Genomic DNA, 17,274 nt, shown 5'->3' with positions numbered 1-17,274 from the left:
CGTGAGATTTTTAAAAGAGTCTCTTTCCAAAGCAATTCCTAGACTATGGTTGGCTCAAAAGAGCCTGACCATAATGTTTGACCAAACTACCATTGGTGGATATATATATATATATATATATATATATTTTTTTTTTTTTTTTTTTCCTTGGCCAATGAAAAATTTATTCCTTTTTTTCCTCCTGTTTTTATCCCAACTTTCTGGATATTAATTGTTGTGAAAGCTTGGGACCCAAGAGCTGCCAGTACCATAATTGAATCCTTGAAAGGAATTGGGACCTAAAATCTCTACCACAAACTTTAATGACATTGACAATTAACAAAAACGTCATTAATAAATGAACTAGAATTAGTAATGAAATGTTGCATAACATATTATTTCATGTTTGTTATTAGTTTTTGCTTTAAACTTGAGTATATGGAATTTGAGCAAGAAAACTCAATATTAATTGTGGTTATGAAACTTCGAACCGTAAAATATTGATAAATTATCTTAATTTTTTCTTTTTTAATATGATTTGATGTCTTAGAGTTGTGCTTGTGCATTATAGTTAGAGTATTTATTTTCTCTATCATAGAATTATTATTTTTCTTACTTGAATATTAAATTCTTTAAGGAAATTCTATAATAAAGGCATCCTATGTGTATCCATACGATTAAAAAAAATAATAAGACCCTATAATATAGGAGTTGGACCAAAGAATATTCTTTAAGAAGCATATACTTATTTTCTATAAAAATGTGATTTATCCTAAAGAAAATAAATCGCTACACTCATATAATGGTGAGTCTCACTATATATGGTCCCACCTACATTTTATATATGTAATGAAGATTTTTAATTATCTCAAATCGTTACAAGAATGTATAAGAGTGCTCTGTATTATAACCACGTCCGATTTAAATCATACGATCGATGTTAGAGTGCGACACTCAAACAAGAATGACAATAGGGACAACTTTTGGAGTTAGCGTTTGGGGCTCTTTCTCTCTGAGAAATATGTGTGTGGTTATATCACTTTTGTGTATTGTGTTGGTCCAACTCTAGCAACGAGAAAAGAATGTATAAATTGTTTTGTAATTGACTTTGAGAATTGCGTGCCCCAAACGCCGCCATCTGAACCTAATGCTTGATTTTTTTTTTTTTTTTAGTCCATTCCCAATCACTCATTTTCCACACACAAAAATTGTCAATTTCATATTCACTTATCAATTGATAATATTGGCTTTGGTTTTAGTTTGGTCTTGTTAGTTAATCCTCCACTTGTTTTTGTCTGTCCAATTCTTAGTGACAAATTAGTACGAGTTTTATTTGTAAAAGTTTGGAGGAAGGTTCTTTGAAATGAGGAAAAAAAAAAGGTCAAAGGGTGGTTATAATGTCGTCACATATATATATATATATAGTATATTTACAGTGTGAATTGGTTGATTTCCTAAATGAAAATGAAGAAAGAGAAATGGTTTGATTATGTTCAATGTATCACAATCGTAGTTGAATTTAAATGCTATGAGGAGAAAATAAAAGTAGCTACTGTGTTAAGTATTATCTAAGGAGAAACTATTGCATATATGTAAAAATAAGTTTTTACATAATATAATTAAATGTATTCACATGAATCTAATAATAAATTTACCATTTTGACAGAGTTTAAATCCCACTCACCCAAATTCTCAAAAAAAAAAATTATATATATATATATATAAGTATTGGTAATTAAATGTTGACATCTAAAGTTAATTTTCCATTTCAAAATACAAAAAGGGGTATAATTATAGAAGTAAGTGTCCATGAAAATGATGGATATTTTTTTGGCATGAAAATGATTAATATTCCAGAAGGAAAGACGTGTAAAAACAATTGGGCGCATTTGACGGTTGTCTATAATTTAAAGTGATTCACATATGAAACTCCAATAACGACCAAAGATAATGAACTATCATGGGGAGGAATTATTCTAAATGGACCAAAACTCCATTCTAAATTCCAAGCGACACGTTTTTAGAAGGGAAAAAAAGAAGGATCTGTACTCATTATACCTCCACTTATGAGTATGTTGAGTAGTACTGATCAAGAATGTTTTGGATCTTTCTTTTAATTTCTGTTATGAGTTTAATGCTCTTGTTTTTCTTTTTTATTAGAGAAAACGAGAAAAAAAGGGAATCAATCTCCCTTAACCACTTCTTTAATTTTGTTATCATTCTTTTAAAATTTTTATACTGATAACAAAGGGCTTCTTCTTTTAGAGTTTAACTTAATTTGAGTATAATTCTTGAGTTGAATTTGAGTTATAATTTGAGTTGAACTTGTAACTTGAGTTTGTGTTTAGTTGTGTACATTTGAGTTATAGTTTGAGATAAGAATCTTTTTGAATTTGTGTTTGAGTGAGTCAAAACTTGAATTTGTATTTAGATAGTATTTTAATAAAAACTCAATGCTGATGGAAAATTTTAATAGGGTATATGGGTCGTGTTTTATTCGTTTTTTCGTTGTCAACGCATAGAAAAAAAAAATTATCTCAATAAGAATTAAAACGAAAAAGTTATAGCATTTTTAAAAATAGGAAAAAAATACTGTTCATTAATTTGAGTTCGAGTTTCTAAACTCGAGTTGAAGGGGAAACTTGAACTCGAGTTTTAGTCATAAACTCGAGTTTAAACTCGAATTTAAACTTAAAAGAACATGAACTCAAATAAAATTGTAACTTGAGTTACCTTTTTTTTTGAGTTTTTCACTCAAAAGAACAAGCCCAAAAACTCTGACCGGTATGTTGCGTATGAGAAAATGTCCTACCATAAATTGAACATGAATATTTATGCCTTCTTGTAGGGTGCATTATTCTAGATTTTCGTTTACATATAAGATTCACCGTATGCTAATATAAATTATCATTCGTCTATTAAATAGTCGTGTTTTCTTTTTCCCTTTTATTAGTACTAAGAAAGAAATGTGTTTTAACCATTGTCATGTTTTTCTTTTAATGTTATTTTCACGTTAAACTTTTCCAATAACTCTAGAAAATAACGATGTTGAAACATGAATGGTGTATAAACAAAATATTAATATTTAATAGAACGTGAGTTTCACATATTATGGCTGATGGATAGAGCTTATGACTCACTTTTTATTAATGAGGGTCTTATTCACAAATTATATTTTACTTTTTACACTCCTTTCTTAACTACGTAAACACTCTTCAAAATTTTTAAATGGTGAAATTTATTTTTTACACACTTTTGTTATTTTAAAATTAACCTTAACTATTTAAATAAAGATTAATTTTAGACAATTTTATTTTTCTCTTCACACTTACCATTTTATTTTAAAAATGTAAAATAAAATGATACAAGTAAATAAAAAAAAGAAAAATAAACAATTCAAATAGAAAAAACCGCAAAACAACTCAAAAATAATAAATAAGTTAAACGAAACGGTAACATAATTATATTATACGAATATGTACAATGATCACCAATGGCAAACTGGTGAAAAAAATGCAAAACCTGTTAAAAAGCATATGAGCAAAAAGAATGAAAAAAAAAAAAAAAAAAACCAGCAATCAGCTTAAGTTTATAAAAAAAAAAACGAAATAATTAGTCTTAAAAAATGAAATGATTAGCAAAAGAGATATAAACACTAGACGAGAAAAAAGTAAATAAATACATACAATAAATAGAAAAAATTAACGTATATGAATTTTAAATAAACACATGCAAAATAACATAAGCTTATAATTTAGAGATATGACATGTGGGGTGCAGAGAGGGGGAAAAAAAAAAGAAAAAACCCTAGCTATAATTGGATTTTTTTGTAATACAGTTAATTATGTATTTGTCTATTATAATTGTCTTTTTTTGTCATTTTATGTGAAAGTTTTATTATAATAAGAAATTTCAATTGAAATAGAAGTGTGGAGAAAATAATAGGATGTGAGTAGAATCACTCTTTTAGTAATTGTGTTGTTTGACAGTATTGATGTTCTTCATAATTTTTACAGTATTCATCATCCGTTATATAATGCATTAAAAATAACTACATATTTATTAAACACCAATTGAGCTAGTTTTAATTACTCATGTTGTACCAATATAAAATAAAATAATTAAAATTAGTGCTTTTTTAATTTTTTTTTCCGTTACTGCAATAAAAGAATTACCCATATATTGATATTTAAAGGGTTTTATTCTACTCAAAAGTTAAAAGTAAAAAATAAAAATAAAAGACAGCGTTTTATGCGGTCCAATTAAAAGGAAGTATAAAGGCCCCGTTTATTTTATTAATTCGAGTTTAGAATTTAAATTTTGCTACAGTAAAAAGCTCTTATAAATAATTACATTTGACTTTTTTACTACAGTAAAAAGTTTTCATATAAAATTACATCTTAATTCGAATTAAAAATTTGAATCAGCGAAGTGAACGGGACTAAAAAGTTAAACCAAGAACTGAAAAGAGGCATTATCCACTTTTTCGGCCCCCAACTCTGGTCCCAAGAACCTCGGACGAAGTAACTCTTAAATGGACCCCACAAAAACTGCCAAAATGAGCAAAAACTCAGAATTCAAGGGAAAAGCCCATGTGGCAATGCGTTGATAAGTCACTGTCTGCCATGTGGCAGCAGGTGCCAGCGTGGAAAAGCAACAGTGGTTTCCAGCTGGCAGTTAGAGATTATGGGAAGAAGAACCTATTATTATGGTGGGTCCCTCCTTGTAGGGTATTTCTGCTATTATTCTGTTGTTTTTTGTTTTTTTTTTTCAAATAAAAGTAGAGAGAATTCAAATTATAATTCAAGTCTTATTATTAAAGTATTTTTTTATAAAAATTTAAATTTAATTTTTTTATATATATAATTTAAATTATTACTTGAATTGTGTAAATAAATATATTCTTGAATTTTTGAGTTAAAATTTGAAAACAGATTGTACATTTACTATTAAGTTATATGTACAACAACTACTAGTAGTGTATTTTTTTATTTTTTGATAAACATGTATTTCTTAACATTATGCTTTTAGCAAAATCATATCAAAATAGCATTACATGAACGGTCCAATATAAAAAGGGTATTTTATAGTTTTGAGTTTATTATTTTATCAAATTTTATTGAGGTTATATAGACTCTTATTATATGCCAAATAAAATATCTCTCTTTTTCTTCTTCGTCTTTTTTTTTAATAGAAGATAGAATATCTCTTTTTTTTTTTTCTTTTTAACGTATCACTATTGGTAATACAGTACCTTCTGCCTGGTATACATGTGAGGATGCATCACTAACAATGTTCTGTTATTGTTTTTATAAGAAGATTTATATTATCGAACGTGCAAAAACAAACTATCAATAGGTTTTTATTTTTTAGCAGTTAAATATGTATAAAAAATCGTATATTTGACATACTTTTTCATTTTCATTAAATATAATATTGTGTATTTTTTTCATTTTAAAATGTTTAGAACATATTTGTTTCATGAATTAAAATTATTTTTTATTTATATATATTTTTTATAAAAAAAAATACTGTAACAAATTATAAATTATAATTTAAATCAGAGAATGAATACTCTAACTAATGCTATACTACTGCTAGTATAAGAACCTACTATAAAACCATATTTTTTTAAAAACAAAAAAAAAATAAAAAAAGCTCTATTATTTTAGAGTTGGGGGTTGTGCTAGCTAGAATTTGTAGGGCACATATAAAGGAGGTGGAGGACCGGGTCCACCAGCAATAGCCAGGCTGTTATTTGTCTGTAAAATGACTTGCACACTCGGACAAGCAGTGGAATAGCGGCAGAAACTTGCAGGTCACCTTTTTCAATTCGGCCGTTCGCTTATTCAAATTTTTAATTCAATTAATTTGTTAATTTGAGTTTTTAATTTGAATTGAGATATAATTTTATATGAAAATTTTTTACTGTAATAAAAAAATTAGATGTGATTATTTGTGAAAACTTTTTACTGTAGCAAAACTCAAATTCTAAACTCGAATTAACAAAATGAACAAGTCTTCTTCTATTCAAATTTTTAAAATTTTTTTTTCTTTTTATTCTGAATTTATTTATTTATTTATATTGCTTTGACAGCCGGCATTTCCACAACACGACACGCATACTTCTTGGATTTATTTTGTTTTTCACGGTTCTTCTTTGCCCAATAATTCTCTTCTCTTAGCTCACTTAGATCCCGTTTAATTCACTTATTTAAATTTTTAATTTGAATTAAGATATAATTTTTTATGTGAAAAATTTTTATTATAATAAAAAAATTAAATATGATTATTTTTTAAAGTTTTTTGCTGTAATAAAACTTAAATTTTAAACTCTATTCGGTAAAATTAATGGGGACGTTTATTTCTTATATTCGTCCCTGATTCTGAATCATGATTAATGGTTCTCTACAGTGTTTTTTCTCACAAAAAATATATGTAAAATGAGAATGATTCTGAATCATAATTCTGAATACATAAACCAAACGTCACCTTATTCTTTTAAAAAGTTCCATGAATTCCTTTTTACCAAAATACCCTTTTATCATTTGTTGTTTTCCTTTGAAAAATCTTTTTTTGAGTGTTCTTTTTTAGAGCCTTCATTATTGGTTTTTGGTTTTATAATTATAAAAAAAAGGGTCTTCTTTCTATTATTGTCTTTCCGTTTTGCCTAACTATATAGTGTAATAACATGACATTAATAATATTAATAAGTACTCTTTTAAAAAAAGTAGATATTTAAGGAAGATATCAAAGAGGTTGACTTAAAAGTTTCAGTTATGAGATATTTTCTTTAATATTTAAGAACATGAAGAAACAAAGAATTAATTAAAAAAATTGTAGTTATATTTTACAAAATTGTACTATACAATATTTCAACTCAAAGTTTTTTATTTACATTGATAAAGTAAATTCTTTTTTATTACAATGCTAGCGGCAAGGCAAATATTAATGGCATTTTAAATGCATTCCAATAGGAAAAAAAAAAAAAAAAAAAAAAAAAAAAAAAAAAAGGGAAAGAAAGATCTTGGAAGGAAAGAATTTAAGAATATAAGGTTTTATTAATGGACGCATTTCCCCACTTTATCCACATTTTATAATGATACTAATAGAGAGATGCTCTATAATCATTCATAATTTCACCAGAAAATTTACTTTAAATGTTATATAGATTTTAAACATATGGAACTAATCACTTCCATAAAAGAAACAACAAAACATAGGACTTAATTGTCATTATAATCTAGACAAACAATCTTAGTTTTATCCTCCGAAACATTATAAAAGTTTTATTAGGATAGGGTTGTCTAACAAAAAAAAAAAACATAGAGCTATTAAACAAACAACACACCAAATACAAAATTCTACTAGAATATAACACTAATAATAATAATAATAATAATAATAATAATAATAATAATAATAATAATAATAATAATAATATTTACAACAGTAATAGCAAAAATTCTCAATAAATCTGTATTGCATAGATCTGAATTGTCTTATTTAAATTAATATTAGATTTGATTAGTAAAAAAATTTAATATTTCTTTTTATTTTGATAGTAATTTGATTTAATTTACAGTAAAAGGACGTAGGATAACAAAAAAAAAAATTGTTATAATTGAGAATTGTTTTGGACTGTTTTATTTTAATGTGGTCTGATTATGTTAGAGATACATTTTGTCACAACATTCTAATCGCAGAAATTCTTCTTTCATAATAAAAAGAAGTTCTTTTCACATGTTACGTTGAAGTCCCTACACAGACAAGACTATTAAAAAAATGTCAGCCAAAAAAAAAAGAAAAGACTTTTACAGTTTTTTTATTAAAAAAAATAAAAAACAGAGAGCTTCTTCCATTTGGTCGTAATAATACAAATATATATAAATAATACAAACGCGTACAGCACTAATCAGAACTTCGCGTTCCCGCCGCCTGTTTTCTTTCTCTCCTTCTTCTGACAGCTCTCTCTCTCCTCTTTCTCTCTCTTCTGTCCTCCTTCTCAGTTCTTTCTCTCTCTAAAAAGCTCCTAAAAAACCTCTCTTTCTCTCAAGCTAAAAGCCGGGTTCTTCTTGTTTTCTCTTCAACATTACAAAGAACAAAACGTTTTTAGTAATTTTTTCTTAGGCTATGGCGAAGAAGAAGAAGATTTCTTACATTTCTGTCCCTTCTCAGATAATAAGCTCCTTATCTTCATCTTCTCTCCAATCTCTTCTCGTTTCTCCCACAAAAAAATCTTCATCTTTTTCTTTTTCGTTCTCAAAGACCAATATTTTTAAGCTATTTTCGAGCTTCTCAAGGACCCCAAGATTCTGGTTCTTGACAATCTTCATTTTCTGTCTTCTGGGCATGCTCAAACTCGGCTTAAATCTCGAGCCTTTATCTCCATGTCTAACAACTCAACAACAAAACCAGCAACACCAAATGGGTCTAATCCCAAATGGGGGGTTCACCAAAAATGACAAGCTAATGGCTGTCGTTTCGAGCGAGGAGAGAGACAGCAGGTTGTCGGAGACCAAGATGGTGGAAGAAAACGACGAGAGAAAGAGTGAGTTTTGGAAGCAGCCGAATGGGATGGGATATAGGCCGTGTTTGGGGTTCAGCCAGGAGTATAGAAAGGCAAGTGAAAGGATTGTAAACGACAGGAGAAAGTACCTGATTGTTGTCGTTAATGGTGGGATGAACCAGCAGAGGAATCAGATTGTTGATGCCGTTGTTATTGCCAGGATTCTTGGTGCTGCTCTTGTCGTTCCCGTTTTGCAAGTCAACGTCATTTGGGGAGATGAGAGGTAAGTTGTACAAAAACGATACCACAAAAAAAAAATCTACTTTCTATTTTAGCTCTTCTTTTAGTTTTCTGGGTTGGTTTTGTTGTTGGAATCCTTTTGATGTTTAGTGCTTTGATTTTGAGTTTTTGGTCCTTAATGTGTATTTTATTGTGTTTAGTTTTGGGTTATAAGTAAATGAACACTTTTGATGTGTTTTTGTTTTCATGATTTTAGAATCCTTTTGATGTCTTCATTTTCAGTTTTTGGTCCTTAATGTGTAATTTTTTGTTTATTTATTTTTTTGTTGGGGTTAAATAAGTTATGTTTTGCTTGTTAATTACTTTTTCAAGCTATGGTATTTACTATAGTTTCTTTCAGTGGAACACTTTTGGTGTGTTTTTGTTTTTGTTGGGTTTAATTAGTTTCCTATTTAGTTTTATGGGTTCCTTAAAAATCGATGTTTGCCCCTAATAATGTTGGAAAATTACTTTGTTTATTTCGTTGGAATCTTCTATGTTTTAGATTCCTTTTGATGCGTTACTTATTTTTTTTTATGAACAATTTTTGGAGATTAATATCTGTTTTCTCTGTTTTGTTCCGTTGTTTGCAGTGAGTTCTCTGATATATTTGACTTGGACCACTTCAAGAGAGTTCTTGCAGATGACGTGCGTGTGGTCTCGTCGCTGCCGTCGACGCATATCATGACACGGCCTGTGGAAGAGAAGCGGACTCCGCTTCACGCCTCCCCCAATTGGATTCGATCCCGCTATCTAAAACGAGTAAGATTATTATTTCGCGCTATCTTTCCTTTTCTCGATTGATTCGGGCTAGTTAGAATCATCGGCGTGATAGAAGTAATGGATAAGGAAATGTTTCCCTCTGTTACTAGTGTTGGTTTGTTATTAGGCATCAATGTCCCACACCTTGTTATTTGGTTATTTGAGTTTGAAGCTACTTTGGTGTGGGCCTTGTGACCTTGTTCTTTAGCTTATATGTGGTTAAGAGCTAGTTTGTTTTGTTTGTTGGTCCCATTTTTAGTTCTATTTTTGTTAGTGCTTATGATTTCTTTGGCACGAAAACAGTTTAGCAGGTGCTAATTCGCATTCTTTTTTGCAGATCAACAGGGATGGAGTTTTGCTTTTACGGGGTCTTGATTCAAGACTCTCTACGGATCTTCCTTCTGATCTTCAGAAGCTTCGTTGTAAGGTATAGCACAACACATACAAAAATTTGAGTATTGTTTTGTCACCATAAAAATCTTCGAGTTTTAAGTCCTTATGATCTTGTGTTCGTGTGGTTTTAGGTTGCGTTTCATGCATTGAGGTTTGCCCCACCCATATTGGTACTCGGTAACAAGCTAGCGGAGAGGATGCGGAGCAAAGGACCTTACCTTGCCCTGCACCTCCGAATGGAGAAGGATGTGTGGGTGAGGACCGGTTGTCTTCCTGGTTTAAGCCCCGAATTTGATGAGATAGTGAACTACGAGAGGAAACGGCGACCTGAACTCCTAACTGCGAGATCTAACATGACTTACCATGACAGAAAGCTCGCAGGTCTTTGTCCTTTGAATGCCTTGGAAGTGACTAGGTAAGAATTCACATTTGACTTGTGAATATATCTTTTCTAATCATAAATTGGTACTAAAAGTTTTCTTTGGATCAAGTCCTTGTGATTAATGTGTTTGTCATATGTTTTTAGACTGCTTAAAGCCCTAGGAGCTCCAAGAAATGCAAGAATATACTGGGCTGGTGGGCAACCACTAGGTGGAAATGAAGCTTTGCTACCGTTAACACGCGAATTCCCAAACTTCTACAACAAGGAAGATCTTGCTTTGCCCGGGGAGCTAGAACCATTCGCTAATCGAGCTTCGGTCAAGGCAGCTATTGACTATATTGTCTCTGAGAATAGTGATGTGTTCATGCCTTCTCATGGGGGAAATATGGGCCATGCCATCCAGGTACAGTCACCATCAACAACTTTTCATAACTTGTTAACCATTTGTTTGCTTAATAAAATGCTTTTGAAAAATAAAGGAAATGAGTATTCCATAAAATTTGTGTAGCTGTAATTCTGATAGTCTAATTTAGAGGATAGAAGAGTCTTTGCGACCTTCGAAAGTGCCCCTTAAACTTCTCGTCGATTAGCACTTTCGTTCTTGAAATCTTTTTTCTTCGTAATTTTGCCCTTAAATTTACAAAATAGTCTAGTCCGTGAATAGGTTTATGCTTGTATACTTATCGAGTGCTCCTCAAAATTTATCATGGGTTGACACTTTTGTCCTTGAAATTTTTTTTATTGGTAATTTAGTCCTTTAATTTTCAAAAGAGTAGCAATTAACTCTCTTCTTACCAAGTGGGATTTAATCTTTTGTGCAGGGTCACAGAGCCTATGCAGGGCACAAGAAGTACATAACTCCAAACAAAAGACAAATGCTTCCTCATTTTCTAAACTCTTCTCTTCCAGAAGCAGAGTTCAAGAGGATCATAAAGTTTTTGCACCACGAGTCCTTAGGACAGCCGGAACACAGGACAAGCAAAACCGGAAGGGATGTCACAAAGTATCCTGTCCCCGAGTGCATGTGCAACGATTCCCACGCTCATTCGCGCTCGTGAGTTTGTTGCCAAAGGCATTCCAACAATGATACTACTACTTGGTCTGCAACAAGAAATGCTTCCAGGATAATCTATTCTAGACCATATTTTGTGAATTCCATTGGATTGGAGCCCCATTGATGACGAGCGGTACCTCTTTGGGGCGATGACTATTCGTTGAGCGTCTGAATTTTTTTCATGGCCGGTTCTTGCCATCACCCTTTCTTCGCAAGTTCACTCGGTATTACATGAAATTATTTCTTGTGAGGCAAGATTGGAACACCATGAAAGGACAGTAAAGTAGATGATAGAGTTCATTCTTTAATTCTTTATATAGAAGGAATAAAATTATTACACGGTATTACAGGGTTTTTTTTTTTTTTTCCTTTTATTTAATTCTTTGTTCTGAGTCTACAACTATGTATTATAGAACGTATATATATATATATATATAATGTATACGTGTAAGTGTATAGTTTTGTATGCTGTGTATAATCATGGCAAGTTACCAATAATCTCTCTTCTGGTCTTGTTCATGAGTTTCTCTTGTGTTTTATAAGTAATCGCAATGGCTGCCAGAGAATGAAAATAATAGAATTATTAGATAGCGGAAAAAAGGAAAAAAAAAAATATTAGCATAGCATAAGTTTAGACCTTCATATCTTCAACTCAATAAGTTTGCGTTGTTATTTACCTTTTTCGATTGTGATAAATCTAACGGTTTAGCGGTCTCGAATTGCGAACTGCTAATAAAGAGGATATGTTATGCCAAGTGCAGAACCACAAACAATAGAGTTACGTTGCGTATGGTACGAGGGTTTTACAATCGAAATTATGACTTTGGTTCAACCTTTTGTTTATTTACAAAATGTAAAAAATAATTCTTAAAAATTAGTGTTTGATTTAGATATTTCTATTTTAGATTTAAATCTTGATGTAATGTTTTAAATTAAAACCATTCTAAACAATAAAATCACCTCCCTTTAATTTTGAATGATTCAAACCTCTGATTCTGATTTTAATTCCAGAACTATAGTTTAGACTCAAAAGTTCAAATTATAATCATGATTCTAATTCTAAAATTAAAACCATTCTAATTTAAACCCTCATACTAAATGCAATCTTAGAGGACGTCTAGTTCATGAATTCAGAATTATTCTCGTTTTCTGTATATTTTTTGTGAGAGAAAATACTGTAACGAATCACGAACCAATAAAAGAAAACATGTGAGAATTAACTAAGAAGCATCATTCAGGTTGCAACTTCCATTGCCACTCAAAACTCAAAACTCAAAACCAGTGTAGCCAAATAACATAAACTTGCAAGGATAATAAAACCTTTACATTTCCAATCAATCATGAAAAATGGGTGGTTGTTTTATACATACAAAACCAATAATCAGAACAAAAAAGAAAAAAAGGGTAAAATGACAGTTCCCATCTAGAATTTCCTCATATAGCACTTTTAGCTGGCATAGACACTCTTAAGAGCCAATACTGCAAATTTTAGCTGGTAAGATTGTGAAATAATTATTGAAGAAAAAGTTGAGCATTACATCAAATCAGAATTATCAGATAATGAACCACAGAAAGAATTCCTAACTTTAATAATTAGTAGTAAGCCTCATGCCAAAAGGGCTTGCTCTCTCTGGTTGCTTGCAAGCAAACGAAACGTCTAATTCGCGATCCGGAGCACTGAATATGAATTCCTCTCCGGTACAAAACTTGACTGGTGCAGCGAAGTCCTGATCACTCCGTTGCTCCCGAAAAGAATCTGTATATACTTTACTAGAGTTTACCTAATTGGAAGAGAATCTGTTCCAATTAATCTCAAAAAAAAAAAAAAAAAAAAAAAAAATTTGTCTTGTTGGCAGTAACTACTGCACCTCTAAGATCCTCCATGGAAGAATGTATTCATCGTGGACCAGAGGCTTTAACAACCAAAATAACCTGTCTTATGGCAAATTTCTGTGAAGCCTCTGCAAATACACAGAAATGGCTATAAAACCTCTGTCAAGCAGGAAGATGCCTCTTTTACAGGGTGCGGCCAAAAAGGCGAAAGTGCGACCACTTTCCCAATGATGATCAGTGTAGGAGAAACCAACTCTACCGACGCAATCTCACCGGCAAGATCCTTCAATTCCGCAAAGGCCTGCATTTTCCCCCAAAATGACAATGGTACCATTATCGGAGCCTAAAACAAGCTTTGATTTGCATAGGAAATTTTCAATGCAAAGGTATTCAGTATAATTACTACAAGTTATAAAGAAGTTACCACAAGTTCAAGTGGTTTGTCCAAATTCAAATAAGAAATGATATTGCAGCTTAAAAATGCATGTCCTTGTTATTTATTTATTTATTTCAATATTGCAATACAACATATCTGATTACAACAAGAGTGGAAAATGATGCTAACATAATAATCCCAGAGCCACATTTTAAAGGGTTGTTTGGAAGTTGTACTCAAACCCAAATCATGATTCTGCTACAGTGTTTTGTATCTCACAGAGTTTGAATTCTAAAATTTTCTCTCACAAAGTTCCTATCAATGAGCCCAAATCATGATTTGAGTATACCTTCGAAAGGGCCCTTAATTGATTTTATTCCAAATCATTAAACAAATCAGATCAATTTTTGAAGTTTTTTGAGGTATAGCTTCACCACAGTGCTCAAAATACTCGATATTTGGCTTCCTTGTGGAATTCTATAACTAAGATGTTCAGGTATCTGCCTAATGGACCTTTGTATTTCTTATTTGTTTTCCTTTGTGCACAACTTGTCCTTTTGTAAATCTTTTTTATCTCAGAACTTATGTTTTTAAAAAGGAAAAGAAAAATACACAATTACTTAGACAAGGACCATGCTTACCATGCGTTGTTGAGGCGTGGTGCCTCGTTCCACTGCAACAGCCGGCGTGTTTGATGGCAGACCGTGATGCATCAACTTTAATGCAAGAGAAGGGAGAGTCGACAAACCCATATAAACCACCAAGGTCGTATCAGGGTCGGCTGCATTCTCTGCTACAAACAGAGGATCTGTTCCTCCCTTCCTCGAGTGTCCCGTGAGGAATCTGACACTGTTTGCCATACCTCGTTGAGTCAATGGAATCCCCAGCTCCGCAGCTATTCCTGAAGCAGCAGTGATTCCTACAAAACAAGGAACATTAGAATCACGTAATGCATTTAATCTCAGATCAAGGTACAAAGAAGCAGCTTTCCAAAAAACAAAAATTCACACAAAAGTGTCCAGAGTTCTTAGGCACTTGGAAGAGCAACCACTCCCCAACTGGGGTGGAAAAAGAGTTCTAACATCCTTGCATCTACAGTAGCGACCTGTTTGTTTATTCTTTCGCAAAGAAATATGGGAGGTTTTAACTGTTCTGTGGAAATCCAATTTCCTATTAGTTTCTTTTCACTGCCAATCTCATCCCGGTTCTGAATGTGTGGTAGTCTACGTGATACGGTGAAGAGAGAAGAAAGTGTTGCAGTGACTAAGGCAAATTGTACAACACAGGGTCCTTTCTTCTTATGACTTGAATGAAAAAGAAAAGATTGCTAAGCTATTGACAACGCAACTATCCTAAAAACTTGAATTTATGAACATTATGAACATTTTATGTCACAACTGTTTCTATTCAAAGCCATGGCAAATATGTCATGCATGTAATGAATTTAAATATGAGTTCAACTAAATAATGGAATTTAGAATAATAATTTTCCAAAGCTAAATACCTGGAATAACTTTAACTTGAATCCCTTGTTGTTGCAGAAAATCCATTTCCTCTCCACCCCTCCCAAACACCTAATGACACAAAATTAGATGTTATAGAAAACTATACACATTGAATTATAACAGGAAAAATATCTAATAAACTAAAGGCTCCAAATAATATGTCATTGCTTACCAGTGGATCCCCTCCTTTAAGTCTGACAACAGTAGCCCCAGCTTCAGCAAAACTCAATAGCAATTCATGTATCTCCTCCTGAAAAACCATTTAAAAAAATTAATATTTATTCACTTTCCTAATTCAAGAAATTCTCAACTGCCAAAACTGCATGTGCAATCAAATCAATAGATCAAGAGAACCTAAATCCCAATAATAATCAACATTATGCAATAAAAAAACACTAATCAAAATAGAAATCAAACACCATTCCAAAAAAGAAGGGAAAAAATTACCAGGGTTCTGCTATGATACCAAGCTAATCACATTTTGCAATCAGAAACCAAAACGCCCCCCAAAAGGATTAAAATTTAATAGTTACCCAGAAACCCATCTCAGAAATACTTAGAAATAAAAAAAAAATCTTAAAAAAAAAAAAAAAAAAAACTTGGTTCTCAATCAAATACCCAAAAAATGGAAATATAAAAGATTGACCAACAAACCCATCTCAGAAATCTACTCAGAAATCAAACACAAATCTCAAAAAAAGAAAATGCAAAAAACTTTACCTGGGTTCTGCTATGGTAGCCAGCAGTTTTCCCAACATAAAGAAGCTTAGCATCACCACCAACCAAATCCAAAACATCATTCGACACCAACCGATCATACAACAACAAATCAGCGCCCTTTATCACTCTCACCGCCTTCATCGTCAGAAGCTCCGGGTCCCCCGGCCCTGTCCCCACCAAGAACACATTCCCGGGCCAACACCCTTCACCGTCACCCTCACCACACCCTCCTCTCTCTCGCCTCTTCTCTCTCAGCACGCCAAGGAGCTTCTTCAGCTCCGGCAGCTGCAACGCGATGTCGTTTTCTCTCGCCGAGTCGAAATCCGGTGAAGAAATGGGTTGTTGTTGCTGTTGTTGGTTCTGGTAGATCCATTGGTCTCTCTGGTATCTTTCGATGGAATGTTTTTCTGTGAAGGGAGAAGAAGAATGGAGGTGGAGAGAGGAAATGGGTTTTGGGTTAAAGTGGGTGCGGGTTCCGAAATGGGGTGTAGCGGGAGATTGGAATTGAAGCTTGTGCACAAGAGCCATTGTAGAAAGTCTGTGCCTTGTGCTTGTGGGGTTTGTGTATTTGGGTATGTATATATAGTTTATATATGTGTGAATATATATATATATATATAGAGAGAGAGAGAGTATAGAGAGAGAGAGAGAGAGTATATATATATATATATATAGAGAGAGAGAGAGAGAGAGAGAGAGAGAGAGAGAGTTTGTGTTTGGTTTGGAGTTTTGGTGTAGGAGTTGTGCTGGGACTCTTGGGGGGGATGAGGAGGCGCAGGAGGTCGATTAGAGTAGCTTCTTGGAGCTTAAAAGAGACAACTTTTGTTTTGTTTTGTTTTTTAATTTTTTTTTACTGCCTTGGAGAGAGACGGTTTTGTCTCTTTCCTTATCTCTCACTCTTTTTTTCTTAGATTATTCTCAGTTATCTTGAATTTTAAATTTTAAGATCATTTTTAATTTATTTTTTAAATTTTTATAAGTCTCACTATATTCTTTAAATTTTAAATTGTTTTAATTTAACTTTTTTAATCTTAATTTCTGTTAAAATTAGAATGAAAAAGGAAGGTTAAGAGTGGTCACGTTATTTTTATCTATTTTTTTAACAGAAATTTAAACAAAAAATTTATGTGATTGTGTTATTCTTTTTTTATCTGATTTTAACAAAAATTGTAACAAAAAAGATTAAGTAAAAATAATTAAAAGTTCAAGAGATAAAATGAGAGTTTTTAAAATTTAAAAATTAAATTAAAAATAAATCTAAAATTTAAAGACATTAGTGATAATAATTTTTTTTTTTTTTTTAATAAAATCTGAAAGTGCTCCTTTTAGCAAGAAAAATGACGACACAACGTGGGTACCTCCTGCTAAAACAAAACCCGAGCTTGAATTCTTACAAGCCCATTTACAAAATTCAAGAGCAATTGAATTGTTGGATCTACGGATCCACTCGAAGGAAATAAAGCCGAAACAAGAGACAAAAAA

The 17,274-nt window shown here is 31.8% G+C and overlaps 2 protein-coding genes across 2 annotated transcripts; one reads left to right on the top strand and one right to left on the bottom strand.

Annotated features, from left to right (window-relative positions):
* Positions 1–8,072: 8,072 nt before the first annotated feature.
* On the top strand, positions 8,073–11,702 carry LOC21396257 (O-fucosyltransferase 20). Its single transcript, XM_010097095.2, has 6 exons — positions 8,073–8,771; positions 9,361–9,529; positions 9,867–9,956; positions 10,054–10,337; positions 10,449–10,707; positions 11,126–11,702. Exons 1-6 carry the CDS (start codon positions 8,113–8,115, stop codon positions 11,360–11,362), a joined length of 1,698 nt encoding a protein of 565 aa, XP_010095397.2. The 5' UTR covers positions 8,073–8,112; the 3' UTR covers positions 11,363–11,702.
* Positions 11,703–12,716: 1,014 nt separating this feature from the next.
* LOC21396256 (uroporphyrinogen-III C-methyltransferase) lies at positions 12,717–16,430 on the bottom strand. The gene is made up of 5 exons (XM_024164936.1): positions 15,793–16,430; positions 15,245–15,322; positions 15,072–15,141; positions 14,209–14,486; positions 12,717–13,492 (listed from the first exon to the last, which is right to left on the bottom strand). Exons 1-5 carry the CDS (start codon positions 16,318–16,320, stop codon positions 13,340–13,342), a joined length of 1,107 nt encoding a protein of 368 aa, XP_024020704.1. The 5' UTR covers positions 16,321–16,430; the 3' UTR covers positions 12,717–13,339.
* Between the last annotated feature and the right edge of the window lie 844 nt (positions 16,431–17,274).

The sequence above is a fragment of the Morus notabilis genome, unplaced genomic scaffold (genome assembly GCF_000414095.1).
Source record: "Morus notabilis unplaced genomic scaffold, ASM41409v2 Scaffold555, whole genome shotgun sequence".
Classification (NCBI taxonomy): Eukaryota; Viridiplantae; Streptophyta; class Magnoliopsida; order Rosales; family Moraceae; genus Morus; species Morus notabilis.
The sequence above is the reverse complement of the archived record's forward strand: the minus strand, read 5'-3'. Positions and strand labels throughout refer to the sequence as shown.

Bases quoted from the DNA above. Each gene is read 5' to 3' on its own strand.
- LOC21396257 (XM_010097095.2), top strand. From the start codon at position 8,113: ATGGCGAAGAAGAAGAAGATTTCTTACATTTCTGTCCCTTCTCAGATA. The intron at 9,957-10,053 runs GTATAGCACAAC...GTGTGGTTTTAG, and splicing joins TTCAGAAGCTTCGTTGTAAG to GTTGCGTTTCATGCATTGAG. The intron at 10,708-11,125 runs GTACAGTCACCA...TCTTTTGTGCAG, and splicing joins ATATGGGCCATGCCATCCAG to GGTCACAGAGCCTATGCAGG.
- LOC21396256 (XM_024164936.1), bottom strand. From the start codon at position 16,320: ATGGCTCTTGTGCACAAGCTTCAATTCCAATCTCCCGCTACACCCCAT. The intron at 14,487-15,071 runs GTATTTAGCTTT...CTTGTTTTGTAG, and splicing joins TCAAGTTAAAGTTATTCCAG to GAATCACTGCTGCTTCAGGA. The intron at 13,493-14,208 runs GTAAGCATGGTC...GGGAAAATGCAG, and splicing joins CCACGCCTCAACAACGCATG to GCCTTTGCGGAATTGAAGGA.